The sequence below is a fragment of the Hippocampus guttulatus genome, chromosome 20, assembly GCF_054856545.1.
Source record: "Hippocampus guttulatus isolate MCC_2025c chromosome 20, RoL_Hgut_1.0, whole genome shotgun sequence".
Lineage (NCBI taxonomy): Eukaryota > Metazoa > Chordata > Actinopteri > Syngnathiformes > Syngnathidae > Hippocampus > Hippocampus guttulatus.
Window position 1 is genome coordinate 4,547,739 of NC_141280.1, and position 25,981 is coordinate 4,573,719.

General features: G+C 44.2%; 3 protein-coding genes across 12 annotated transcripts; all 3 read right to left on the reverse strand.

The window, feature by feature from the left end:
* Positions 1 to 346: 346 nt before the first annotated feature.
* On the reverse strand, positions 347 to 5,039 carry yy1b (YY1 transcription factor b). Of its 2 annotated transcripts, none has more exons than XM_086100269.1 (5): positions 4,275 to 5,039; positions 2,287 to 2,449; positions 2,113 to 2,173; positions 1,711 to 1,869; positions 347 to 1,048 (listed from the first exon to the last, which is right to left on the reverse strand). In XM_086100269.1, exons 1-5 carry the CDS (start codon positions 4,855 to 4,857, stop codon positions 866 to 868), a joined length of 1,149 nt encoding a protein of 382 aa, XP_085956395.1. In that variant the 5' UTR covers positions 4,858 to 5,039; the 3' UTR covers positions 347 to 865. The 2 variants fall into 2 exon arrangements, with proteins under 2 accessions (XP_085956395.1, XP_085956396.1); XM_086100270.1 differs by having other exon boundaries at positions 2,287 to 2,437; positions 4,275 to 5,038.
* A 98-nt stretch (positions 5,040 to 5,137) lies between these two features.
* evlb (Enah/Vasp-like b) lies at positions 5,138 to 19,737 on the reverse strand. Of its 6 annotated transcripts, none has more exons than XM_086100267.1 (13): positions 19,391 to 19,737; positions 10,348 to 10,516; positions 9,987 to 10,164; positions 8,952 to 9,018; positions 8,568 to 8,650; positions 8,248 to 8,486; positions 7,790 to 7,908; positions 7,333 to 7,372; positions 7,174 to 7,225; positions 6,986 to 7,043; positions 6,844 to 6,904; positions 6,716 to 6,773; positions 5,138 to 6,567 (listed from the first exon to the last, which is right to left on the reverse strand). In XM_086100267.1, exons 1-13 carry the CDS (start codon positions 19,393 to 19,395, stop codon positions 6,530 to 6,532), a joined length of 1,167 nt encoding a protein of 388 aa, XP_085956393.1. In that variant the 5' UTR covers positions 19,396 to 19,737; the 3' UTR covers positions 5,138 to 6,529. The 6 variants fall into 6 exon arrangements, with proteins under 6 accessions (XP_085956393.1, XP_085956388.1, XP_085956394.1 ...); XM_086100262.1 differs by lacking the exon at positions 19,391 to 19,737 and adding an exon at positions 17,033 to 17,533 and having other exon boundaries at positions 7,333 to 7,369; XM_086100268.1 differs by lacking the exon at positions 19,391 to 19,737 and adding an exon at positions 17,033 to 17,531 and having other exon boundaries at positions 7,333 to 7,369; positions 8,568 to 8,635.
* A 548-nt stretch (positions 19,738 to 20,285) lies between these two features.
* On the reverse strand, positions 20,286 to 25,406 carry LOC147187645 (uncharacterized). Of its 4 annotated transcripts, none has more exons than XM_086100978.1 (8): positions 25,180 to 25,328; positions 23,295 to 23,738; positions 22,127 to 22,324; positions 21,669 to 21,798; positions 21,490 to 21,591; positions 21,349 to 21,377; positions 21,249 to 21,275; positions 20,286 to 21,055 (listed from the first exon to the last, which is right to left on the reverse strand). In XM_086100978.1, the coding sequence occupies exons 2-8, from the start codon at positions 23,617 to 23,619 to the stop codon at positions 20,766 to 20,768; spliced, it is 1,101 nt and encodes a 366-aa protein (XP_085957104.1). In that variant the 5' UTR covers positions 23,620 to 23,738; positions 25,180 to 25,328; the 3' UTR covers positions 20,286 to 20,765. The 4 variants fall into 4 exon arrangements, with proteins under 4 accessions (XP_085957104.1, XP_085957103.1, XP_085957107.1 ...); XM_086100977.1 differs by having other exon boundaries at positions 21,349 to 21,383; XM_086100981.1 differs by lacking the exon at positions 23,295 to 23,738 and having other exon boundaries at positions 25,180 to 25,406.
* Positions 25,407 to 25,981: the final 575 nt, after the last annotated feature.

Sequence of the window (25,981 nt, forward strand, 5' to 3'; positions counted from 1 at the left end):
AAAGTGGAAATTACATGAATATAATGAAAATGACTTCCTCTAACAAAGTATTTATTACTGCGGCGATATCAGTTTGACCCACGTACTTATGCAAATAAGCTCACCAAAATATTGGAAACTACAACAGCAAAAGGTCACACGAGAGAAGGCAACCTCAAATATTAGTTCAAGCAAATACATCTTACCATTTGTTGCAAACCGTCTTCGAAATCAAAATCGTACAATGATTAAAAAACACACACACACATCTGATGAACTGTTTTGCTGCCAGATGCCTGAAATATAAAAGATAAAAAACAAAATTTAAATGTGAAAGGTGAATTAGGAGAGACAGCCTTTGCATCAGTCGTGTTACTATTCCAACAGGGATGAGTGTTTTTTTCTTTTATTGTGGCCAGTTGATATACAACAACATGGAGACAAAAAGAGAGGCGTAATTTTTCTCAAGTCTGTACAGCACATTTGAAACAAAAAGGAAGTGACACTCGCACTTATCCCACCGCTCACTGGTCGTGAACCGGAAAAACCAGTAAATGTTTTGATAAAACACTTTAAAGAATCACACCTCCTTGTCCAAACGTCTATGATGAGTACAGTATAGGTGGTTGTTTTCTTGTGCCGACTAGAAGGGCGTAACATATGTTGTTGGTGTACAATATGCACACCGGAATGGCAAATAAAAGCCATGTGACTATATGAAAACCACTCTGGCAAAAACAAGTCTTCTGCGGAGGGAGCAGGCTCCATCTATCCCATTCGAAATGCCAATGGCGGCGGGGTGGGGCAGGAAAAAAACGAGTGTTCAGTGTTTTTTGTTTTGTTGGGGGGTGTTTACGGCGCATTGAGGAGCAGATGGGAGTGTGTCTCATTGGTTGTTCTTGGCTTTGGCGTGTGTGAGGATGTGCGACTTGAGGTTGGTGGACTGCGCAAACTTCTTATTGCAGCCGTCAAAGGGGCACACGTACGGACGGTCGCCCGTGTGGATGCGCACATGGGTGCGGAGGTTGAAGTCCAGCGAGAAGCGCTTGCCGCAGCCTTCGAAGGTGCACTGGGACACAAAAGACACACACACATAATCAGGGCTCCTGCCGGTCACTTCAAGTTAAATTTAACACGTTTAAGACCAGTGCAAGACCTCGCCCACCCCTCAAATAAATAAATAAATAAATAAATAAATGAAAATGCACAGCCGTATTGGCAAAAAAATGCGTCTTCATGCCCGTTTTACGCAGCTAAAGTCTTTTCTTTGCACACGATGAAAAAGCCTCGAACACAGCTATCCACTGGTTTGAATCCAAGGCAAAATAATTGCTTTCTCAACCGAGCTTTGTTGAGTTTACATTTCCCATTTCTCTAATATGAAGTGTGTGGCTAGGTCAAGGGTTCAAGAAAAAAAAAAAGATGAATTCCTTTGTCGGAAAACATTTTAGACTTAAAATGACTGCTGTCAATTGACTACAATTTTGCAGTGCAGGAGGGTGTACTCTGAATCTTTTTAAATATTGGATATGACAAGTACATATTCTGCCCAAACAGCAAGAAAATCAATATGTAAATGCTGAAAACCTGTTAACCCTCGTCTAATGGTTCCATTAAATCCCTTTACCTCACACATTTTATCACGCAGCCTGATAAGTACTAATTTGCCGGCTTCAAGTGTATCTCGGGTCTGATAATAATGCGTCATTTTCAGATCTTTAAAAGGCTCACTTGGAAGGGCTTCTCCCCCGTGTGGACGAGCTGGTGGCGCTTGAGCTTGGAGCTCTCCACGAAGGCTTTGCCGCACTCAGCGCAGACGTGGACGCGGGGGCCATGGGTGTGCAGGTGCTTCCTCATGGCCGAGTTGTCCCTGAACATCTTTGTGCAGCCCTGGTGAGGGAAACAAGCATGCGTGCGTGCGTGCACACACACACACACACACACACACACATAAAAAAAGAGAGAGATTGAGAGAAAATTTCTTTCAAAATCAATTAAGCCACCACCCACTATAAATAAATAAATCTTTTTTTTCTGAGCCACAAAGAACCCTGGTATTGGATAACCAAACAGGAACATTCCGTGCTGTTAGGCACCGCCTCTGGAGGTCAGCAGGGATGAAATTGAACTTACTTTATGAGGGCACGCTATCGTCCTGGGAGCATCGTCCTCTTTGATTTTCCTGGGTTTCATCCTGTTTGGGGCCAAAAAAATACATTTAGCAGATGATGTAACTGAATAACAGTACTTTGGGGGAATTAAAGAGGATTTTCATTATTAATAACAACTTGTCCAAGAGGTTTCTACCTGGCAAACTCGGCCAGTTGCTTGGGGTCTGAGAGGTCAATGCCTGGGATGCCGCCCGGGGGGAGCTTCTTGCCAGTCATGTACTCAGAGTAGTCGGGCGGGGAGTTGTCACCCACAATTTGCTCCTCCACGACCGACTCGTGGTCAATGTCTTTATGGTTGTCTAGAAATACATTACAGAACTGAACCGAACACACAATGGCATGTGCCTGCAGGCAAGTCTGTGTGAAACGGCTGCATTAAGCAACATTACTGAAGATTTTTTTTTTAATGTAAAGCCTCCCAAATAGATTTGGATAGGTATTAAAAGTTTGGGAAATTTTCACACAGAAAGATGAGAGCGGGGCTGATTGCTACAACTACAAAGCTTTCATGTTGTCAAAGTGGGGAAACAGAGCACAGCGATATTAAACATCTAATGTACACTGGAATACACTAACAGTTACTTCACCTGTCATCCTTGTGCCTCTGACCCATCAACCCATGCTTCATCCAACCAAATGGCATTTTCCCACTGAATGCATATTTATTCATCTTTTGTTTTTCAAAATAGTTTTATGAATAAATGGAGAAAAGTTCTGAGAAATGTTGCAATAATTTCATGTGATTGAAAGGAAAAACATGATCTTCTTCCTTTCCTTATGGCTGGTCCCATTAGGGGTCGCCACAGAGTCCCATCCTGATCCACCGCAGTTTATCTTCTGCATTCCTCAACTGTAACACCGATATCAACCTCTCTGGTCTTGGCCTTGATCCTTTTCCAGCAGTTTCATACACATTACCATTCTACCATCTAAGCCGGCTCCCTCTTAACTTTTTCCCCAAAACATCCAACCTTGGCTGTCGCTCTCATTTCCATCACTACCAGCTTTGCTTCCTGGCCTTCTTTAGGGTCACTGTCTCCAATTTATCTTCATCAGGAATCACTCAATTTTATCTATATTGAGATATAAAATTGTGCTTCTACATTCATCAGAACACTATGAAGTGTTTTTAATATATCATGACTTTAAATGATTTTAATGACAACAACGACATAGTATATCATTTGTATCGTCTCATTCCATCACCCAATGAGAATTGATAAGCAAATAGATAACCAAGTGTTGCTAATTTAGTTGGAATTGCTCCATTTTGATCAATTCCCATCCCTGAATGTGAAAGAAAAAAGAACAAATTTCTCAAATCCAATTTCACTTCATTCACATACAGAATAGCTTTACATACTTTTAGTAACATTTTGTAATGTTAATGGGGTGAGCACTGGCTTACTAAGAGTTTGGAAACACTGCAGTGGATGTCTACAAATAAACAGTTTAGTGCTTTTAAACCTATCCTTATGCATAAAAGACATGTTTTGGCCTCTACGTAACTACCAAAGCAATAAACAGACTTTAAGAAAATAACTACGCGTGGAACGCATTGCTGACGCTACACAAGACTTGGATAATCGAGGCCTGCTACTTCCTTCGAAGCAGCAAACTGCTAACCACTCTTTGAAGTTAGCCATTAGCTAACGAAAAATATTTTGCCCCAGAATGGCCCAAAAAGCCGATAAAGACATCTTACGCACGACTACTGTGTTAACATTTGCACGGCGAGGAATTACGAGTTTTTGTGAACCCAAATCCGGCCAGAATGGGACATTTAGTCCGGTTCGGTGGAGTACCATGGGACCATAGGCATGATTATGTTTGGGCCCGCCACGGTCGCCATTTTTTTCGGGGGCCGCCGCCATACTTCTCTGGACTCGGGGAATATGGCGGCGCCCAGTAACACTTAAAACATGGCTTCCCGTCAAAACAAAAACATTTGGTCGAAGTTTCCGCGTCGAACCAAAAGTCATGTGCGGCTTCGCTCGCCACTTTGCGACGGGACGGAACACTCCAGGAACTAGTCGGGTGCAGCAGCAGGACAACGCCCTGGCAAAGAAGGCCTCGTGTAGCCGAGATGTTACAGCCGTGGCGGGGCTAACAAACAAGACTTACCCGACGCCCACATCGTCACGGAGAATTCCCCCTCCAGAGTTTTTATCTGCACTTGCTTCTGTTCCCATTTCCTTGCTCCTGTCTCCACGCCGCTCAAATAGCTCTTTTTCCCCGCTTTCTTCCCGCCCGAGCCACCGCTACCGCCTCCTCGTTTCACCCGTCCCATGGAGCTCTTCCCGGCGACAGTCACTAACGTCTGTTCGATGTACTCGTCCTCCACCCCGGGGGCTGGCACCGGGATGAGAATCTGGTCCTCGAAGCCCCCGCCGCCGTCATCCGTATGCAGGTCAGAATCATCCCCGCCGACTACCTCCTCGCGTGTCTGGACTAGGATAACCTCTGGATGGTGGTGGTGGTGGTGGTACTGGTGGTGGTGGAGGGACCCCGGTTCGTCGTCCAGCGGCTGGAGCGCGATCATGGGCTGTACATCGTCGTCGTCTTCGTCGTCGTCCTCGCCTCCGACCACCGTGGTCTCGATGGTTTCCACCGGTATGGTCTCCACTTCTATCTCGTGGAGCTCCACAATCTCGGCCGGCATCTCCGTGCCGTCCGACCCGATGTACAGAGTTTCTCCGGATGCCATGTCGAAGTCCTCCAGCTTGCCTGTCTCATTCACGCCGCGTTTATGTACCAAATTCCGGGCTTTCGGGACCCGCCGCGTTACCTCTCACACGCCCCCCAGCTCCGGTTCTCGCTCTGGCCGACCTCACTGCTTCTTCTTCGGCTCCAACTCTCGCCACTCTTCCGTCCCGCACCAGATCTCGTCGCCGCTTTGCGACTACGTAAGGAAATATCGCGAGACCTGGATAGCGAGGCGGAAGTCCCCCCCCCCCGCCCCCCCCCCAAAAAAATCTAACATGCGATAGCATGATTCTTAAAAATCCCATTTATTCATATACATACATGGGAAACATCACGAGACTTGAATAGCCAGACAGACGTTGCCCGAACACGCACTATCCGTCCGTGTGCCCGAAATGTTTTTTTTAGGGGGGGGGGGGTCTATTTTGGAGGGGGGGCCAGGTTTTGTATTTTATACATCCAGGCTTGTGTTTGTCTATGTGCAACCCATATAAAAAATGCACAATTTGGGTTGGCATCAAGGCAATGAAAGAAATACTGTTTTATAAAAGACGACCCACATTAAGGAAAAGAGTCAGCCTTATTTATCCAAGATGTTCACAGTTTTATTTGAATTCATTTCAAAACAGTGCATTTCTTCTGTTTTTCAACAAGGAAGCACTTTGTCATCATAAAGAGAACAGAATAAACAATACTTGGCAGCCAATAAACGTTTTTTAAATTATTATTATTAACATGATCACAAATATTCTGGGGTGTTGTGTTTTTTTTAAAGAGTATTGCAGTGACTGTTGTTGGTCAAAAGTGTCATTTTGCTGTTAAAAAAGGAAATAAATTCATTTAAAAATATTAATCTAAAAGCAAATTAATAAAAACGTCCAAAATTACCTTTACTATCATTCATCCATTACCAGAACCGCTTATCCTCACGAGAGTTGTGGGTGTGTGGGGTCTATCCCAGCTGTCTTTGGGCATATTCTTTTTCTAAACTAAACTCTAATAAGAAATATGGTAAGGGTAAAAATATTAACTCCTGTGGACCATATAAGTAATTAAATATGACTTTTCTTTCTCTCCAAAAATGTGCATGTCAGCTTCACTTCGTACTGACCACAAGTGGTTTCCTGGCAACCAGTCCAGTGTATGGCCTGCCTCTCTCCTAAATCAACTGGAATAGGCTATTGCTCCAGTCCCTATTGAGGATTACTGCTATAGAAAACGAACGGAGGGATTACCTTTATGATTGTATTCATATTCTTTTAGTTGAACCACATTTTTACTGGCTAATGCCCTCTAATAAAAAGATACCAATAATGAAGAATAAGATAGTAAGGGTAATGATGATTTGAAAAAAAAAGTGTTGAATAAACTCCTGGACACCATATAACTATTTGAATATAGAGGTTTTTTTTCATGTTTTTCAGGCCAAAGATAGGGGGGGAAAGAGACAAACGTAAAGAATTTACTGTCTCTTCACACACATGCACACACACTCACACATACACGCACACACACACACAAGTGCGCGCACACATACAAACACATGCTTACAGCACTTCCCCTCAAGTCAATGCACACCGCAAAAACATGGCGGCTACGGTGGCTCTTCAACACCATAATGGACGGCACAGTTTAGGCCCAACTCCTTCTCCATCTCCTTGGACAGGTGAGATCTATGCTGTGCTCACTCGAATGAGTTCGTGTCTAATGGCTGTGGGGAATCAATCAATAAATAAATCGCAGCTCCATGCAATATGCTGCCAATGTGGAGTAAACATTTTTGATTGGGCTATGTTGTTGAACGTAATTGATAAAGACATTCACATGTATTGGTAAAATATAAGATTAATAGCTCTCACCGTCAATAATTTCTTCCTTCACTTTGTGCAACTCGCGGAACACTTCTTCCAAGATTTCCTGAAGGAACACACATGTCAGTCTTTTGTAAAGCAAAGAAAATGTCTTTTTAATTGTAGAGACAGCGTACCTGTTTCATTCTGTCCATGTCTAACGCATCTGCGTCCGTGCCGCTCCCCGCAAGCCGTATCCTACGAGGTTGTCATTAAAGCAAATATTATATACATTTTCTGCGTGTTTCACTATCATAATAAAAAATACATATATCTCACCTTGAAGCCATGGCCCTGTCCGCAGAGTTGGCCCTGTCCCATGGCTTTTTTGCGCCATCTGTACAAAGAAGATGCGTATAGAGTGATCTGCGTGAAAATAACAGCACAAAGCATCTGACATCTCTCAAATAATGAATTAAAATGCAATCATGCGTCAAGATCTTGATGTGATGCTAATGTTCGCTTACCTGTGGCGTTCTGACCCCCCCTAGTGCTGGGGGAAGTAGAATTTGGCTCATCCTGAGGGAAGACACACACGTGACAGTATTTATTTAAAAGTTGTTAAACATTACAGTGACAATTCTTGCATAAGACAGTTTTTATCAGCGGATGAGCCACACACTCACACTTTGGTTGTCGTCTGGCTTTTCTGACGCTGCTTTTCTTCTGGGAGCAAGAGAAGGTGTCATGTTAGGAAAGTTTTGAATAAAAAAAATATTCAAAAGTATGTAAATAAAACAAAAATAAAGTGGCGTGGATAAGCCAAGCCCATCTCCATGTAGTTTATTTAGTGTCGGTATTACACTGCCCCCAGGTGGTCACGGTTCATACACCAGAAGCAAGCACATCGTCCATTGAATTGGGAAAAAAAGATCTGCCAAGAACATTTACATATCAATAATTAATATTCTCATTAGTCTGTGTTTTATTAAATTACTATTTACTAAATTACTTAATAAATAAGGAGGTGATATCACACAAGCATGAACCATAAGTGGCAACTCAAACTTCAAACCTGACTACAAGGCAACCGAGGTGGAAAAAAGATATCGATAACATTAAAAAACACTTTTTCTGTCTGACCTTCGGGCCAAAAGAGCATTCATCTCCTCCATCAGTCCTCCATTACCGCCACTCGTCCGGTTTACTTCACTGTTTTTGCCGTTGGACGAACTAGACGAGCTGGACAAGCTCTCCTCCGGCTGGTGAGAGTAAAGCATCATTGTTAAAACATTCAATTAAAAAGCTGAAAAATGGAACATATGCCATAGAGTGGAGAGAAAGCAAAAACAGAAAGACCAAGACATTTGAAAAGTTATATAAAATGTTTTTTTGTTAACTGTCCCTTTCTTATAGGGACGTGAAAGGTGGAAAAAGATTTGGAATTATTCCTCTTGATCTCATTTTCAATTAAAAATGGCATTTGAACAGAGGAATGTAGACTTTGATATCAATGTATAGTTTAATTAATGATAAAAAAATGTTAGGACATAATAACAAACAGTAATTAAATTATAATCATGAAGATTGAGGGGCCTCACTCTTTGTACCCGCCGCAGCTTGGCGCCGGCAATCATGGCAGCGAGCCCTGTCTGGGCTGTTGGCTCTTCCCCGTGGTTGGCTAGCGGGGGAGGCAGTGGCGGAGGCGGGGCTCCGGCAGAGGGTGGCGGAGGTCCAGGAGGTGGTGGTGGAGGTGGAGGCCCCGCTGCCAAGCACGCAGGAGGAGGTACAACCGGGGGCGCCACAGAGAGCACGGCGGGGTGGCCTTGGAAAGGAGAACCTGGATGGAGGAAGAAGAGCAAGCGGGAGTTCCCGAGCTGCCATTTTGGTCTAATATGATATCACTGTGTGACATCACAACCTGAGTTGGAGGAGCATCGCTCCCGCTCCATGTGGGCCTGTATCTGCTGCTGCTGCTCCATCATCTGCCTGCAGGAACTCACGCTGTAGATAAAATACTCTTCATACAGCTAAGATATGGACAATAGTACTAGGACATTACAATAAGTAAAATGTGAAGAAAATGAAAGGATCTGACACATTTTCCTGAGGAACTCCGCCCAAAATGTTTGTCGGAGTAGAATTTGGATGACCGATTAATCGGCTGATTCATTTAAATGTCTTATGTTGGAATGTGTTAACTTGTTTAAAAAAATAGAGAATCGCCCAACTTTAATAGAATTACGATGAGCCGATTAATCAGTCGAGACAGAGCATACTGTATATATCACAAAAAACTAATCACCTTGCTCTCTGAGCTTCCATCTCTTCTGAGCTTGGTCCATTTTGGACTTGTCGCTGTACAGCTGGACCTGCGTAGGAAAAGAGGTGTGAGAAAGCAGCTAAGATGAAATGGGGGAGAAACATCTCCAACAAGCAATATAAAGTCAATTAAGCATAAAACCAAGGGCACTTAAACACACGTTGACACAAAAATCAACACTCACTTTCATTCTTGCAATGCTTGAATGCAGAGATAATCTAGCTTCATGCAACTAACGCAGATGGTGAGATTGGGCCAAAAACACTCGTAATCTACTTTTCCCATTGAAATGAACAGAAATGCCAAAGTCAATCGATCAAACAATATCATGCATAAACGAGATATACAAGAGTGCACCTACATGACATGCCGAAGAAGAGGAAGCGACTGTAACAGACACACAAGCACTGACACAGCCACTCGCTGCTGCCTACCATAGTTAGACTTTGCCTGCCCTCCCACCTCCGCCACCATCATCGCCTCACTTTAAGCCCCTCCCCCACTTACCAACTAGCTACAGATCATCTGTCATGTAACGCAAACCTCCAAGGCGGCAGAGGTGCAGCGAGCACCCCAGAGTCTTGTTTCAATTACAATCGACGCTATGATTGAGGAGGTGATGCGCTTACATGAGAGGCAGGGAGGCTACTCATTGATCATGATATCAAATGTTTTCTGGCATACCTCACATTTCTTCATTTGTTCAACTGACAAGTGGGTTCATTGTAATCAGAGTAATCTCCAGCCAGACTGATTCCCCCCTCTAATTTTTTTAAAACAGATATTAAATCTGGTCTTTTCACGTTTCAAAGAAAACACGATTATGGGCCAATGGGTACATTTATTTGGAGGAGGAGGGGGGAAAGAGAAAAAGCCTGTATTATTACGTTTTTTTAAATTCATTCATCTCATGAAATAATTGTTGATGCATTTATTGTAAATAATCCCCAAAATATTCCTGAGTATGCCGCAGTACTATTTAGAATACGGCACGATGCTCTTTGGATGGTGACCCACCTCCGTCTTGGGCACTGAGCACGCTGAGGGCGAAAAGCATAGCGTTGGAAAAGGTGGTGGCCTCCTCCTTGCTGGCGAAGTTGAGGCCGTACACCTGCCGAGCGTCCCTCCATTGGTGGAAGGTTGGCGTGGCCTGGTTATACTTCAGCCCCTTCACGATGGAATAGTTGATGACCACCTGCACACGCGTGAGGAGACATGTCATCCATCATACATTTGAGTGTGTGTGTGTGGATACCCAGATGATCACGTTATGCATGCATGTCATTTACATGACAGTATGTGTGTCGGTAAAGGCCTAGACAGGTGATTGGGTTCTCTGTGTGCATCAATGTTGACAGACGGGTGACGCATGACACACCTGCTGATCCTGCAGCTTGACACCCACCACCCTGAAGGTATTGCAGGGGGTGTTGTGGTAGATGTTGATGCGGCTGAAGCCTTGTTGGCCCGGCTTAATGGGAACCCACTTTTTGCTGGTGTCGTCGTAGACCATGACGGAGGCCCTCGCCTGGCAGATGCTCTGCTCGCTGGTGGGCGGGTGTGGTGAGGGTCGGTGGGGGGGACAAAAACAAACCAATTAGGAGACAGGATAAAATGTGCAACCTTGGACATTTCCTCTTATACACGAGCGTCACACTGCTGCTGCTTTTGCACCTGAAGAGGAAGCTCTGAGTTAACCGCAACCTGTTTGTTTCCAGCCTGCCCGGTATGCAGTTTTCATTTAATGAGCAAAAAACATCGACCATTAGAGGTGGTGGGTGGTCGGCGTCTACTCCCAGCTTCCTGTGTTTGTGCTACACTACGCTAATTAGAACCTGGCTACAAGGCAAAATGAGCCATCGAGCACATGAAGCGGAGTAAAAAAATAAAATAAAAAGGCAAAAAAAGTTTACCTCTTTCAGGATAATAATGTGACTTCATTCATTACAATGGAAAGAATGTAACCTTTTTTTGTAGCGTTGAAACTATATTTCCACAATATTATAATTAGCTTCTCATGAAAATTTTACTTGATTCTGGTAGCATCATGAGTGCATTGTCCACGCAGCCATTCATTTCCTGTGGCACTTATCTTCACTAGGGTCAAGGGTAAACTGGAGCCAAAACCCCAGCTGACAATGGGCAAGAGACGGGGAACACTATGAACTGGTCGCCAACCGTTTGCTGGGCAAATACCAAAAAAAATAAATAAATAAAATCATCACAATCACATTCATACTTAAGAGGCCCATTCCAACCCCAGATCTCAGACCTGTGAGCCGGATGTACTTACTGAGCGTGCTGTGCATAATAATAAAATTCCTTCCACTGTGCTTTCCCTCTTTCACTTCCCAAACTACCTTCCCTTCTTCCCTTTTCTGACGCAGCTTTTTTGTCTTTGCCTCTAGGGTTGGTGGTCTAATTTTAGCTTTGCAGAGGCCGAGACACAGATGGGGCATCTTCTTCTTCTCTTCTTCCTCCTAGTTCATCTCATTTGCAAGTCAAAACTGTGTTGGCTGCTCCTTGTCTGTTTTTGCTCCCCGCCTCCGACGTAATTCCATTGAATTAACTCATTTTTCCTCTTGCACGTGTGTCTTTTGTCAGCGGAACACATGGTACAGGTGTGTGCGTGCGTTAACTGTGTGTGTGTGATGACAGTAAAGGGAAAGTGGAGCGACAAAGCGTGCCACAGTGGGCAGAGACAAACAGTCAGATGGACAAAGCAGCCAGACACAACACTGGAGGTCACACACACACACACACACACACACACACACACACATTGTCTCATTAAGAGCATCAGCAGCTGCTGGAAAAGCCACTGAATGCATTTGGTTTAAACAATTAGCGAAAAAAAGGAAGAAAGGGCAGGGAGTAAATGAACTGACATGTTAATGCACAGTTTATTCATTCTTGTTTGATTGAATGCAATGGAGTGACTTCTGTATTGCGTAAAACAATGTTCGTCACTGCGGTTGGACAACTAACTGCATTGCATCACACCGAGAGCCATTTCTAATATTTTGCTGACCTTCTGTGCGAATAAAATTCATGTTATTAATAAATCTGCGCTTCTTCTCGCATGAGTGCTTTGTTGAGATTCCTGTCAGAATTCACTGTGGCAGCCTGGGTGACATTTAAAGTGTATGCGTGTTTGTGACTTATTCATGTCTCGTGAAGAAACTATTCATATTTGATCCAAGCTGCACGGTTGCTCTGCTTGCGTATGAGCGTGTGTGTGTGTGTGTGTGTGTGTGTGTGCGTGTGTGTGTCTGTGTGTGTGTGTTTCCGTTTCCTCCCCTCAGATCCGCCTTCTTTGCCTCTCTTTTAGCACAGGCGTCTCATTTATTCATGCTGCTTTCAATGCCACTGGGACTCTCCGACGCCATTTTCTGCCAGTTGCCGAGACGCCCCGCTTAAAGTTTAACTGAGTCGACAAGTTAAAGAAAATAAATTAAACACATGGCTGCATTTTCTGGTGTGTGTGTGTGTGTGTGTGTGTGTGTGTTACAACCTTAAATGCAAAATGATGTGTAATGTAACTTGTCAAAACAAAGATGCTGTTGAGATGAGCTGGTGATATTTCGACTTTATTTTTGTGACATGACATGACTCAAACATTTAATGTTCTTGTGAGGTGTCTTTTTTGGATGTCTTTAGTTCTTTTGCTTGTTAATGCTTTCAAAAGTTGGACTTTTAATTATGTAAAGCACATTGAGTTACCTTGCGTATGAAATGTGCTATATCAATCAAGCTGCCTTTGTCTTACCTTTATAAGGAGAAAGGACAGATCGGGCTTGTAAGTTTTTTTTTGGGGGGGGGGTTCCTTTTAAGATGCATGCTTTAATTTAAAATATATATATATTGTGCTGCTCATCATATAAAATTATGTCTCATCATACTATGACTCATAGTTTCAATAATTACACCTCTGACCTCAAGATTTGAGAATGTTTTCCTCAAATTGACTCATATTTCAGCTGCGCCTCAGACTTTTGTCTTGGTTTGACATTATCCACAGAGTCCATTGAGACTTTGATCAATATAGAGATTGATTAATTTGTGTTTGGGTTTTTTTCTTCTTCTCTGCGTACACTACAGTTAGTGATTCTCACACAGTCCATCACAGTGTCGCGCTAAAGGATGAGCTAACAGAAGGTGTCTTTGTGGCGCTCGGCAGCTGTTCGGCGGTAACGTCCAAATCCTCACAACAGTCAACAAACTGTTTTGTGTTTTTGTCTTCCGTGAATACAGTATACTGCGTGTTTCCACGTCCTTCATGGACTCCAGTGAGCTTTTCCACCGCGCACATCTTTCTGTACTGAATTTAAAAGGAATAAGCTAGGAAACATTTTGAAAGTCATATATGATGTTTGGAATCATAGTTTATGGTATATTTATAGTTCAACTCTGGAGGGGTCGGGCTTAATGTACTTTAAACAACGTCTTTCTGTCCAAGTAATGGAACAAGTTTTATTTCCACCTTTAGCGCTTGCACAAAAGCAAACAGCATAACACAAACGTAATTAAACGTTGAACGCTACCGGCGATTGAACATGCTAAACACACACAGCGGCATTGTGCATGTGTGAGGGCTATGAATACGTTTACGTCTCCTATTTCAGAAACAGAAGCCAGATCCTGTTTATGTTTCCCACAGTGGAAAAAAAAAAATCTGCAAGCAGGAGATTTTGGAGAGGGAGGGGATCAGTAAGCGTAAAGCTCATTTGGCCACTTGGAGCATTGACAACAGTTTTAATGCTAATTCACGTAATCCTTTTTGAAGGCCATGGAATTTGGTTGCGTGTCCAGCGCTGATGGCGACAATTATGGAAAAAGAAACCCCATCCTGTTTATATTTTCAAACACTGTCTACACGTGCTGCTTGACATTTAAAGGGAGCCCCCTCGAATTAAATACACACACACACACACACACACACACACACACACTGATTATACTGTTACAAGCATGCACGAGCAGGCTAATCTGTTGGCATGACAACAGCCATAAAATATTGGCTCTGGCCTAGAAAATATGGCTGCCTGGTTGAGACGAAAAGATGAATGAGCAGTGGTGAGAAATAAATAAATAAATGTATTAGTGAAGAGGGAAAAACCACATGGCAGTCTACTCATTAACGGAGCGAGCAATGATATGCCACATCCTGTCTGATGCTGGCATTATGATCATACTCAAATGTCTCATGAGGACGCGGCAGGCACTTTCTGTGTGAAATACGGAATAAATATGGACAAAAGTGATGGGACACCCCCGATTGAATCAATTAATAAGATAAGATATGTTATCAAAGGGAATCAAAAATGTGTTTGGCTTTTTTTTTTCCAAACAGAAGATAAAGTAGTTAAGTATAGCAACCAAATCATCAATTTGGTACCAGTGACTCTTCTTTTGTAAACCGGTTCCTCTCTGTGCACAGCCATATTATTATTGTAAGCAATTCACACCAGGCTTTTGTCACTATCCAACTGTGATAAAACCACTGCGGTGGAATCTGTCTCGCCAGTGTCTCCATTTGGAGCTTAAGGACATTTGATTATTTCTGCTGACATGACCTTCAAGTCACCATCGGGGGTTTTGTCCATGCAGCCCAAAGCCTGGAGAACATTTCTCATCATGACCACTTTAAACTCTGCTGCATTTAGACACGTGCTTGATAATGCCTCTATAAAAGCATCTCATTAAACTTTCACGTCAACCTCCTACCCCCAGAAGCTGCTATTGCTGTTACTGCTTTACATCTCTCAGCATCAGCAACCAGGAAACTCTTAAATGCTTTATGGGAACACATGCAGCGAAAAGAAGCCCCCCTCAACAGACACTGAAGCCCTTCTCACGAAGAGATACAGTGAAAAATGGCCATAACACAAGGTCCTGAATGTATCCGACAGTGCCTTTTACAAAGAACCAAGCAAAAGCAAGACACTGATCTACACTGTGTGCATATTCACCAAGTGACAATTTGATGACATCAGTCTCTGACTGTGATAACTGTCAACTCAACAAGGCGAGAGAAATGAGTTTCTGTGTTAAACTTCACACCCTTGTCTCGGCATTATTGCAGATACACACACTGTTACACACCAAAAAATGCTGAGTTCATTTCATTCCTCCCTTAATGTCAAAGTTATTGATACAGAAGAGCAACAGGAAAAAAAAAAGACTCCAGACTTTCACAAGGTACTAGACCAGTGGTGGGCAAACTACGGCCCACGGGCCGAATCCGGCCCGTTGGTCTTTTTAATCCGGCCCGCCGAAGGTTGGTCCACAATTAAGGTTCGATGTGAATGATTGCATTCATTTCAATTGGACTTGTAATGACAGGCATTTCACCGCCAGGTGGGGCATTGACTTGAAGTTGCAGAACACGGGGGGGCGGGGCAATCTTTTCGACCACCTAGTACCTCTGTATCGCTCTACTTCTACTGGTCTGATCACAACCCATCTGCAGCGATGCACAGGCTAAAATAGGTCATCAACAACACTTTTGTCATTCAAAAAAAGTATATTAATACCGTACTTTCATGCTTTTGTTCTGTTGATGTTTGATATGGACTGTCAACAAATGCAATTTTTTTTTAATGTACCATAGCTCGTGCTGACCTGGCCCTTCTGTCAAATTTTAAAAGTCAATGCGGCCCCCGAGCCAAAAAGTTTGCCCACCCCTGTACTAGACGGAAAATTGCTGGGTCGACTTCATTCCCACATACCTAATTCAGTACAGTATTAGTTATTTAAAAATGGGGGGGGAAAAAATAATCGGTCAACTTTCATACTTGCGTCCCTTTTGCTGAGCTTTGCGGTTCTCCCCATCCCCCATCTTTCATTCTTCCACATCACCTTCCCTCTCACTTCAAAGGCTCACCGAACAAATCGCCCACATACAATTTCACCTCCTGAGCTGATCCGCATGGAGCTAATTTGCCAAACACTAATTGTGGCTAACCTTTTTTATGCTAATATTTCACGTGGGCGACATGGCCAGTTGAGATGGGGGTGGAGGGACGGCGGGCGTATGCTTGGTATGGTGATCGCGATATAGTGAAGCATCACGCCCCTGTAAACCTGTTCCAACAGTGGGGCACCGCTGCCAAAGGAAAAAGCTTCTTAGCCAAGCTGAGTCCCTTAAAGCTGCACTAATCGGAGCTGTTAGAGGAGTCGCGGTCAAACATATCACAATCTGTGAAGCCAGGACAACTGCTGCTTTAGGGTGTTGAGGGTGTACCCCGCCTACTGCCCGAAGGCAGCCGGGATAGGCTCCAGCATGTCCGCGACCCTTGTGAGATTTTTACATCAGACAGTCAAGTCACTTGGATCTCAAGGCACCACTGTACTAACTGAATGCAATGTCCCCGGCTATGGGAAAGGAGAGCCACTGCAACTTTCTGCCATTTGTTGAATGCCAGAGGACGGGTAAAACACAAACACAATGAGTACGCTTATGCAGCAGCTGTCAGCCACAGCTCACACCAAGACACTCACACACACCAATGTCACATCCCATCAAACCAGGCCCCGCATCTTGTAAGCACATACAGACATTTATGCACAACCCCCCCCCCCCCCCCCCCACGTTCCTCTTGTTTCTACCCACAAGCCTACAAGTTACAGCTTTGAAAGATTTGAATCAAATCACATTAAGTGACATCAGTAATTGTCAGCAACAGCGACCATATGTGAACTGGTTGGTTTTTGGCGCCTCAGGCAAACACGAGGGCAGCCTGTGGATGCAACACAGGAACACCAATGCCGGCATGAAGAACAAAGGATGCGTTCAGGGAGGCGCCTGAAAAAAACAAAACGACCACGTTTGTGACCCGACCGCAGCTCTGTCAGCACCCCCACTGCTGCGCTCTCGCCCGGCTTGATGAGCCTTCACTGGCCATCAATGCTGCTCCCAGGGGCCAAATACACTAGCATGCATCCTCACCTCCTCCTGCCCCTCCTCCCATCTGTAAGGCCACAGTCACCGCTGAGGCAGAGCTGCACTCCTAGAGACAGAATCATACGTTCTTTTAAAAAATAAAAATAAAATTAACTACCTGACTTTGAACTCGTTTAGCTGTGGTTGAGCCCCCGGCTCGGCGCAGTAGATCTGCGGGAAGTAGAAGCGGTGCGACTGCAGGTTGATGTCCATGTCGGCGAAAAAAGAAACGCCAAATGCGCGCCTTAGAGTCTCCTTTTTATGATCGGTCCAGGCTTCCGTAGAAGACGTCAGAGTTCAAGAGGCGACATAGCACCTGAAATGCTAGGAAGGCATCACCCTCCTCTCTCGCTAAAAAAAACAGCCCACTAACCGATATCCCAACTCCTTAAACGAGCGAGATGACTCCACAATACACAAAGATGACAATGCCACCTCAGGAAATAAAAGGAAAAGCTGGATTCCAGTTAGCGCCAAGAGCCGGACGAGAGCGAGCGAGGATGCTGGGTATAAAGAGAAAAAAGAGAGAGTGCGATGGAGAGAGATTCCTGGTGCTTTGAGGCGTTGCCCTCGCTCTGCCTCCCCTCTCGGTGTCTCATTGGATTACCTACTCCCTCTCTATCCATCTCTCCCTCCATTTCTCCCCTCCCAGCTGTGTCGAGAGCTGGTCCTGCCAGCCCTCCCTCCCTTCCTCTTTTCCCCCTCTCCTCCTCCATCACCCTCATCCACCTCCCCCTACCATCTGCTGGATTGGGCAAGCGTAAAACCACGTGGAGAGACAGACACAGAGCAAGAGGAGGAGAGAGAGAGAATTTAATTCATCTGATGGCTCACATCTCAGGACGAACAAACACACGCACGCACGCACACACACACACACATACACGTGCACACACTTTCACAGGTTGTTCATTAACAGAGTAATACAACGCAGCTCGAGAGAGACATTGACAGTGATGCACTGTGTTGAGTGGCTGTGAATAGAAGCACATAATGGGAAGAACAGCAGCACAACACGTTATTATTAATCGGTTCCTAAAATGGTTGGGCCAGTTGTCAGACTACAACGGGTTAATGAATATGTTATCATGTAAAAGATCAATTTTACCCCATAATCGAGTACATTTACTCCAATTCCCATTCCTACCGCCAATAACCTTACACTTGCCTGGTACCCTCTGCAGTTGAGTAGTAGTGAGGTTTAAAAAAAAAAAAAAGAACACCCAACATTGCTGGGTCACACTTTTCATCAAACCAGACTTCCAGTCATCCAAACTTTGAACCTTTGAACCTTTAATATTGATGTGCTTTCATCTTCTGCAGATGCATGCGGATTATAAATGATGTTCAGATAAATAAATAAAAAATCATAATCTCTGCAGCAATCATGGTTTGGAAGAAATAAATCCCTGCCATATTTACACTGCGCACTCGCTTTCTAGTACACAGCTCTCTGGCTTTGTCCTGCTGCATTTGGCCAGTGGGATTCTTTAATTGATCATCTGACATTGCTCTACTGTGCAACGACGGACATGCAGTTAAGTCCTTGTATCCCCGGCAACGCACGCAAGTATTCAAATAAACAGGTTCATGTTAGTTTTTAATTCTTTGCTTGCAAATAGTTTTATCTAATTGACAGACACTGAATTTCTCCTTGTGGCTTGGAGATCGGCTGGTTGAAGTAATACTTTTCCAAAACCTCTTTGCCCTTGTCCCACATTTAACCAGCAAATGGCTACAATTATTATTATTCATATGGGTCACAATGGACGCCATCAATACACATCACGCACAGCGGGTGACATTCGCTCCCGCCGATCGATCCTGCTTTTGGAGAGCATGAGCGGGCTGGGCTTGGGTCAGAATGAGAATGCTAAACAAGCAACCACAGCAAAGTCAGTCAAGATAACAAGGATATCATCAATGACAGCTGGGCAAATACTTTAATACATCTGACAGTCTGTTGCTGTGCATTAGGTCTCCGTTCAGCACAATCTTATCCCAAAATTCATTTTTGATGCAAGATGGCAATGTACTGTTAAATTATGGGAAAGAAGAAAAAATAGTACAGTATGGTAGAAATTTTGCTAACTGGCACTACGGCAGTGATTAACCGCCCCCACTTTTTCAACACCTGCACTAAAAAGGGTTTCAGGCCGTTTTATTTTTCAAATATGCTAAATGCTGTATTAAATTGGCAATCTTTTTCTGACCCAAATTTACAATGGAGCAGGGCGGTGGTACTGACTGGCTGTCTTAACCGGAAATGTAAATACAGTTATAATTGAGGCGTTTGTGCGCATGCTCAACACACACGCGCACGGATTGTGTCAGAGAACACCTGACCTGCTGGCCGGCCAATCACATCAAGTGCACCTTATTTGAGGGGCAGGTGACAGGCCCTCACCCGAGCTAACTTTCAGTATCATCAACCGACTTTTACAAATCCGTAAAAACTGCAAGAACGTCTTCTTACCTCATTTTAGCTCTGCCGTGTTTCTGTCAATCATCCAGCGCCTTTTGGGTGGTGTTGAAAACGGCGTTGCTAGCGCCTCCTGACGCCGCCTTAATGTGCAAATGTTAGCTTCCTCGAAGAGGAGGAAGGGGGACTTGTTTGGGAAGGCGGCAAGGTGGAGGAAATACAACACGAATGGCCACCTTTTCTGGTCGAATGTGCGTGTGTGTGTGTGTTTAAATAAATAGTCGCAGTGCTGCTATTTCACGGCTGCAAGCCCGCTGTCCCATGGCATCGAAGCCGGGCAGAGAAGAGCTGCTCGGCGGTCCAGGGATGCCATTTTCCCACCGCGCTCAGTGATGAGATTCCACGGCCTCCAGTGGCCATTACAGGAACCGCGACAGCCTTTTCTTGAAAGAACAAACAGATGTTTTGCGTTTTGTTTAAGTTTTGAATTTTATTTGTGCAACTATGTTTTTATTGAATGGTTTCGTGTGCTTTTGTCAAAAGCTATTTTTTAATTCAAACGTACACTTTCAGATCGATATTCTTTGATTGATGGATGGATGGATGGATGGATGGATGGATAGATAGGTAGGACTTCAGCCATTCATGTTTTGCTTTGATAAACACACAGAAGTTGCACTCTGACAGTATTCAATAGTACAAGGAATACTGAGCAGGCGTGTATGTCTTTTGTGACCACAGGAGGGCGCCAAAGCTTTCAGGAGCCTATAGTTTTAGATGAGAAATTTAGGGCTAAATCATCGATGGCGAGAAATGTGTCTTTGTATGCAATCAAACAAAAGATGGACTTGAAATCTTGATTTCAAATCATTAATGTGCATAAATAGAAACGAATTTCTCTCTACAGTTACCAGTCCGAGATGTGCATTTATGAACAAAAGGAAATACATCACAGCACAAGGTAGTTTATTATTAATTTTTTTGAACACATAACCTTACACTCTAGTACATTCTGTCCTGTATGTGTTTGTAATGCACATTGTGGAAGTACTACTACAAATAACAGAAACGACCAACCTATTTAAAATCTATTGTGAATGTTTCGTCAAATAGTGGCCATGGCTCTAAAAAACAGTCTTACTAAAAGCAGTTGCCGTGTATCATAGAAATTATAGCTCATGAAATGACACTATTTTAATGATGGATTCCAACAAGGTGGTGAGTTTCGTTTTTAAAGTACCGGTATGTTTCGAAATGAACTTTTTGCATTGAACAGTGGTGTTCCACAAGACTCACTATTAGACCAACCGCTATGTTCTATACGTCTCTATTTGCAGAAATCCATTAAGTCAATAAGAAAGCCAAAAGTTGTCCAAAACAAGATCGGCAGGTAATGTGACAACATAATGGGGGCGTTGTTTCTAGCTGGTCAGTAACAAATCTGAAAGTACTGGCTGGGGGACTTGATAGGGCTTTTGTGTTTGTTAGCATCCTGCTGTGTGTTCTTTTGACTGGTGGCACTGGAGGGGGTCTTCTGGAGGTTCAACATGAAAGACGGGCTCTTCCTCCTTGCATCGGATTTGGTCGCGCCCCTTGCCTGCTGGGTCCCCCCCGGCCCACCACTGCCACCCGCTGCAGGCACCGTGGGGGCAGATGTTGCAATGGTCTCAGAAGACCCAGTCTTTCTTGCGTGGGGGCTCAGATAGATCTGCATAGTCACTAAGTGAAGCGGTGAGATGGGGACGAGGGGGAGGATGGTGGGGAATGTGAAGGGGATAGCATGCAAGGGACATGGGAAATAAGTCACGGTGAGATGAAGAAATATATGAAGAGTCGACAGAAAAACATGAATCAAATACTTGACCACTTAAATACTAGATAGGGTAGTAATGTCGTCATGGGTAAGTCCTACCTTTGCTGTGTGTCACTCGCCTCATGTCTGCATAGTAACAACACACTTCATGTCGGTGTCTCTTTTACAAGCGATAAATTGTGAAACTTAAATATTTTACCGAAAGCCACAGGTTCCTCCTTGGATCTGCTGCTCCTTTTGGCAAGGAGGAAAACATATCATTGTAATCATTTGTATTAACAAGCACATGCAGCCAATTCGCTGATCAAGAGTCAGAAGAGTAAGAAAAAGACAACCTCACCCTTCTTGTGTGCTTGTACAGGACGACGCTGATGAGGATGGACGCATTTTGGGGGTCTTACATGGACTGTCCTTCACACTTCCTGCTGGGCTCCTGACACCACTGTACAAAAGACACAAGTCAGTATATATTTGTTCCCAACTCAATTTATTTTTTCCAATCTAATATTATCCTCTCACCAGCGAGGGGGTGTCGGACTGTAGTTCCTGCAGGTAGCTCCAGATGGTAGGGTGGAGCTCTTCCTCACGCTGGCAACTCCCGAGGAACCCACAGGTGCTCTTGGGGGTAGACCCAACGAGACAGGCCTCCCTGCGAGGGGACACCAATGTACATAAATGTTGTACATTTACCAAAGTCACCAAGTTTGGGGTTTTATGCTGAGTCATCAAGATAAAAAAAAATCTCTAGTATAAGGTCATCTTTGACGGAACCCAAGAAATGGGGAACAAATAAAAAAGGCTGCTTCAAGCCAAATTTAGTGGTTATCCGTGAAAGCGGTGACAGTAATTATTTTGGGGGGTTAAACTTTCCAGGAGCACTGCTGAGTGAGTTCGTTGTCTTTTCCAGTTCACAGTTCAAAGACAAAGTGGCAGCGGATGGAAGTAAAAGTGAAGTGTTACCACAAATCTTGACCAACCTTTACATCCCGACGTCCTCTTGCCCGATGCGGCGGCATTGGCGGGCCGGTGCTCCTCGGAGATGTTGAGCCTCTTGAGGACGTCGGCCAGGGTCATTTTCAGTAGCTGAATCTCATCCTCCTGCATCTGCATCCTCTGCTCCAGGTAGGTGAGCCGGTCGACCACATCCAAGTTGCTGGCCGCTGAGCTGCGACCATCTGGGTGAGGAGGGACATGGAGACAAACGGATGACGCCATGTTGTCGGCGTTCATTATGTAACACATCTCTCCGACGCTTTCATGAAATCCCCGGCTTGTTTGGATCAGGTCACATGATTGAGGTTGCGGCTTTGTCAAATGGATCGACAGATGGGTCCATCTCCCACATCACGGGACACTTTCTTCATACGACTGTGGAATTGTATCGCATAATATCCATTAATAATGTCTAATATTTTTAAAGTATTATGCCATATGAATCAATATTAAATAAAAGTAAAATGTCAATGCAAAATTATGAATGTACAATGTTATTGTGACATGCTCCCTATTGTCTGGTAGGAACAATTTCAATGGAACAGTGCTCTCTTGAGTGACATGCAAAAAAAAAAAATATTATTGCCCAAATGCACTTTTGTTGTAGTTTAATGTAAATGCACTTAATCCCTAAAAACGGGTTGTTGTTAAACATTTATTTTTTTGTGTCATTTTTGTTGAACATTTATGTGCATACATGTTAATATATACTTAGTGCAGTGCTACTATTAAAATGCATAGTGCCACACTGGTTTAGAATAATTTTAAATATACTTTTAATGTTGATCATGGTGGTGGCGGTTGGAGATACAAGTATTTTTTTTTTAGGTGGTACTTGGTGTTTTAAGAGTAGCTCAGTTCAAAGTTTTTCTTGATTGTTTTTGCAACATGGAAGGAAGCCGGGCAACCAGAAAAAAGAAATCACAAAAAATAGACACATTCGGAATAAATAATGTCAAACAAATAATAACAAGGTGGCGCGAATATGCCTAAAACCCCATTTTTCATCAGCATTAAGACTAAGCTTTCCAACCCCCTTCCCATCTCACGCGCGACGAGTCAGACTAAAGCAAATGAGGTCAAAGCACAGCTGGACAGACGGGACGGCAAACAAAAGTCACTTCGTCAACGCAAAAAGAAGTGGCAGCGTACCATGTGAGCCGCTGGATGCTGATGACGAATAATCGCGGTGAAACCTCTGCGGGCCCGCCTGGCCTTCCTCCGTCACCTTGGCGGTCTTCCTCCTTTTCTTCTCCTCGCGAGAGCATACTCTCTCTGTCCTCCTCACCCCTCCTTTGGGGCCACTCACACGGGGTGACGTTCGGTCCATCTTCCGCAGACGCAATTCCAGGACCCACCTTGCGGAATCCGGGCCTCCTGATGCTGTGCTTGCTTTGGTTTCCACGGCGACTGGCAACGCGACTAGGATGCTCTGAATGCTTAAAGCCCTCCGCTCTGGGCTTAAAACCTCAGACATGGTCCAAATCAGCCTAAATTGGTGTGTGTGTGTGAGTGTGAGAGGGGGTACAATAATAATCCCCCAGATTGAGCCCCTCTGACCCCGCCCTACTGGCCTCACACATAAGACTCATGTCACTGAGAGAAAGGGAGACAGAATGGGGAAAATCTGGCCTCATTTTAATTTTCTTCTTCTTATGGGCACGGTTTAATTATTAATAGTCCACACGTAGACAGGCAATATAACAATACCTGTACTCAGGAATGCATTCTTTATCCTCAGCAAAAAATGTTGAATATTACTACAGATGTCCAAGTCACTTACAATAGTTGACTGAAATTCTAATTCATATCTCTGCGTGACTGGATTATATTGCTACCTGGTGGCCAAATCATGCAGAGGAGAGCGAGCAGCAACGAATGAAATGTGTTGCTCTCGCATGCAGTTCAACCTGAATCCAGCACAAGAATGTCACTCAACTAGGCCACGCCCAATAAAGGCTCACATCCGAAACACACGAATATTTTTAAAAAAGGCAGTGCTATTTTTTTCCTTTATTACATTTAGGAAATGATGGTGGGTTTTTTGGGCTGCTGATATGGATTAATGACATTCCAGTGGGGAAAAAAATGGATTTGAAAAACATGGACTGCGTGATGAGTTTGGTCACAGAACCAATTTAACTCAAAGTACCTCTGTAATCGATACAGCATGACATAATCTGATTCTGATTTCCTGTTTGTCTTCTCCCTCAAACCGGCTGTGACATCACACACACACTCACACACGCACACACACATACACACTCTCCATATGGGGATTGGGATTAGAATCCCACATAATCCCACTCCTGTAAAAGGGAATTAGCAGCCTGAAGCTCCCTCTCAGACGTTCAAAGGCCACGCTCTCCCTACATGCCTTCCATCCAAATATATCAACTCACATATATAAGTAAATAGTTACACACGTTTAAAAATATGCACAAAACCAAGAGATCTTGAGAAAAATTCAGACGGAATTGTTAGATTAGGCTGCTTTGGCACATTTAATTAGCTAGGCTGTTGTATCGCTGTGACCTTCTCTCTTGCTATGGCTGTGGCACACTTACTAATCACACATTGTTACATGGTCTAGGCAAAGTACCCCCTTACCCGGGCTCCCGCCATGTACGTGCGGCTAAAATAGGATAATAACAGGAATCATTTTGGACAGGCCAGACTTTCTTCTGCATCTGGCAAAAAAGGGCCCTGCGTCGATCTTCTTGGCATGCGTTAAATAGCCTGACTGGGAAATTACAGTCTCCGGAAAGATAGTTCATTGAATAGTGAGGTTCCCATGGAAATTTACAAAACTTTTCTTTCAGGCTTTAGTATTGTTTTTGTATCTCTGAAAGCAAATGAGCGGTTTGCACTGTTTCCTCATTTACGTACTGTACTGATGACGCAGCATTCAAATTGTGCCTACATCACAACGACTAAAACAGCAACAGCTCCACCCACACCACGAATCAGAAACCCTACTAGAATATTTTACTTTCATTTTTATAGTTAAAAAAAAAAAAAAAAAAGAGACATCTACCTGTCATGGAGTCAGCGTCAGGCGCTAGGAGGGAGTCACTGTGGTAGCCCTCCTTTAGCGAGCCCCTCTTGAGGAGAGCTCCGGGGTCCTCTTCCATGCCCAAACCAGGGTCCACCAGCTCCTCCAAGTCCCCCTTGGCCATGCCCGCAGCCATGATGTGGGTCACCTTCTCTGAACAGCAGGTCACTCACCCTACTTTCCCCCCGCCTCACCCGCCACCCACCTCCACCTTCACAGGCTTGCGAGGGCACAGAGAGACTGATGTCATTCAGGGGACAGATTAAGAGCCTGCTAAGCCATCTCCACACACAATCCAGTGGGGGTAGACTTTGTGCGTGCGTGTGCATGTATACAGTACATGACGGTAAACACTTTCACAAGGTCCGCACAAAAACAACTTCCTACAAATAAAAAAATGAATAAATAACACAACAGTACTTTGTTCGTGTGTGTGTGCGCGTTTTGTGTATGTACGATGTGTGTCTCTGTAACTGTGTATGTCTGTCCTTGTCTCTCTCTTCTGTGTTAGCGCATGTGCATTTGTGCGTCTGTCTTGTGTGTGTGCGTGGGATTGATGCCAGCTGGGGTGTTTACCCGCCCCTGCCGCAACAAATGCAGCTCCGCTCCCGACGCAAAGACCTTGCACAAGCAACAAAGATTCGGACCCCCCCACCACAACTAACACAAACATACATTGGAGTCACTACTGCCCTCCTACGATGACCGGGGACCATCGCACACTTCCTGTTTTGATCACATGCATAGAAAGGAGAGCTTCCCTTTTGCACTCAAACGCCATCTA

Coding starts and splice junctions, on each gene's coding strand:
- evlb (XM_086100261.1), bottom strand. CDS start 17,127: ATGGACATCAACCTGCAGTCGCACCGCTTCTACTTCCCGCAGATCTAC. Junction 8,651..8,951: donor ATGGAAGCTCAGAGAGCAAG/GTGATTAGTTTT, acceptor TTTTATCTACAG/CGTGAGTTCCTGCAGGCAGA. Junction 7,909..8,247: donor AGCTGCGGCGGGTACAAAGA/GTGAGGCCCCTC, acceptor TACTCTCACCAG/CCGGAGGAGAGCTTGTCCAG.
- yy1b (XM_086100269.1), bottom strand. CDS start 4,857: ATGGCATCCGGAGAAACTCTGTACATCGGGTCGGACGGCACGGAGATG. Junction 2,450..4,274: donor CGTGACGATGTGGGCGTCGG/GTAAGTCTTGTT, acceptor ATGTATTTCTAG/ACAACCATAAAGACATTGAC. Junction 2,174..2,286: donor CAACTGGCCGAGTTTGCCAG/GTAGAAACCTCT, acceptor GGCCCCAAACAG/GATGAAACCCAGGAAAATCA.
- LOC147187645 (XM_086100977.1), bottom strand. CDS start 23,619: ATGTCTGAGGTTTTAAGCCCAGAGCGGAGGGCTTTAAGCATTCAGAGC. Junction 21,384..21,489: donor TGTACAAGCACACAAGAAGG/GTGAGGTTGTCT, acceptor CCTTGCCAAAAG/GAGCAGCAGATCCAAGGAGG. Junction 21,276..21,348: donor GGAGGAACCTGTGGCTTTCG/GTAAAATATTTA, acceptor GTTACTATGCAG/ACATGAGGCGAGTGACACAC.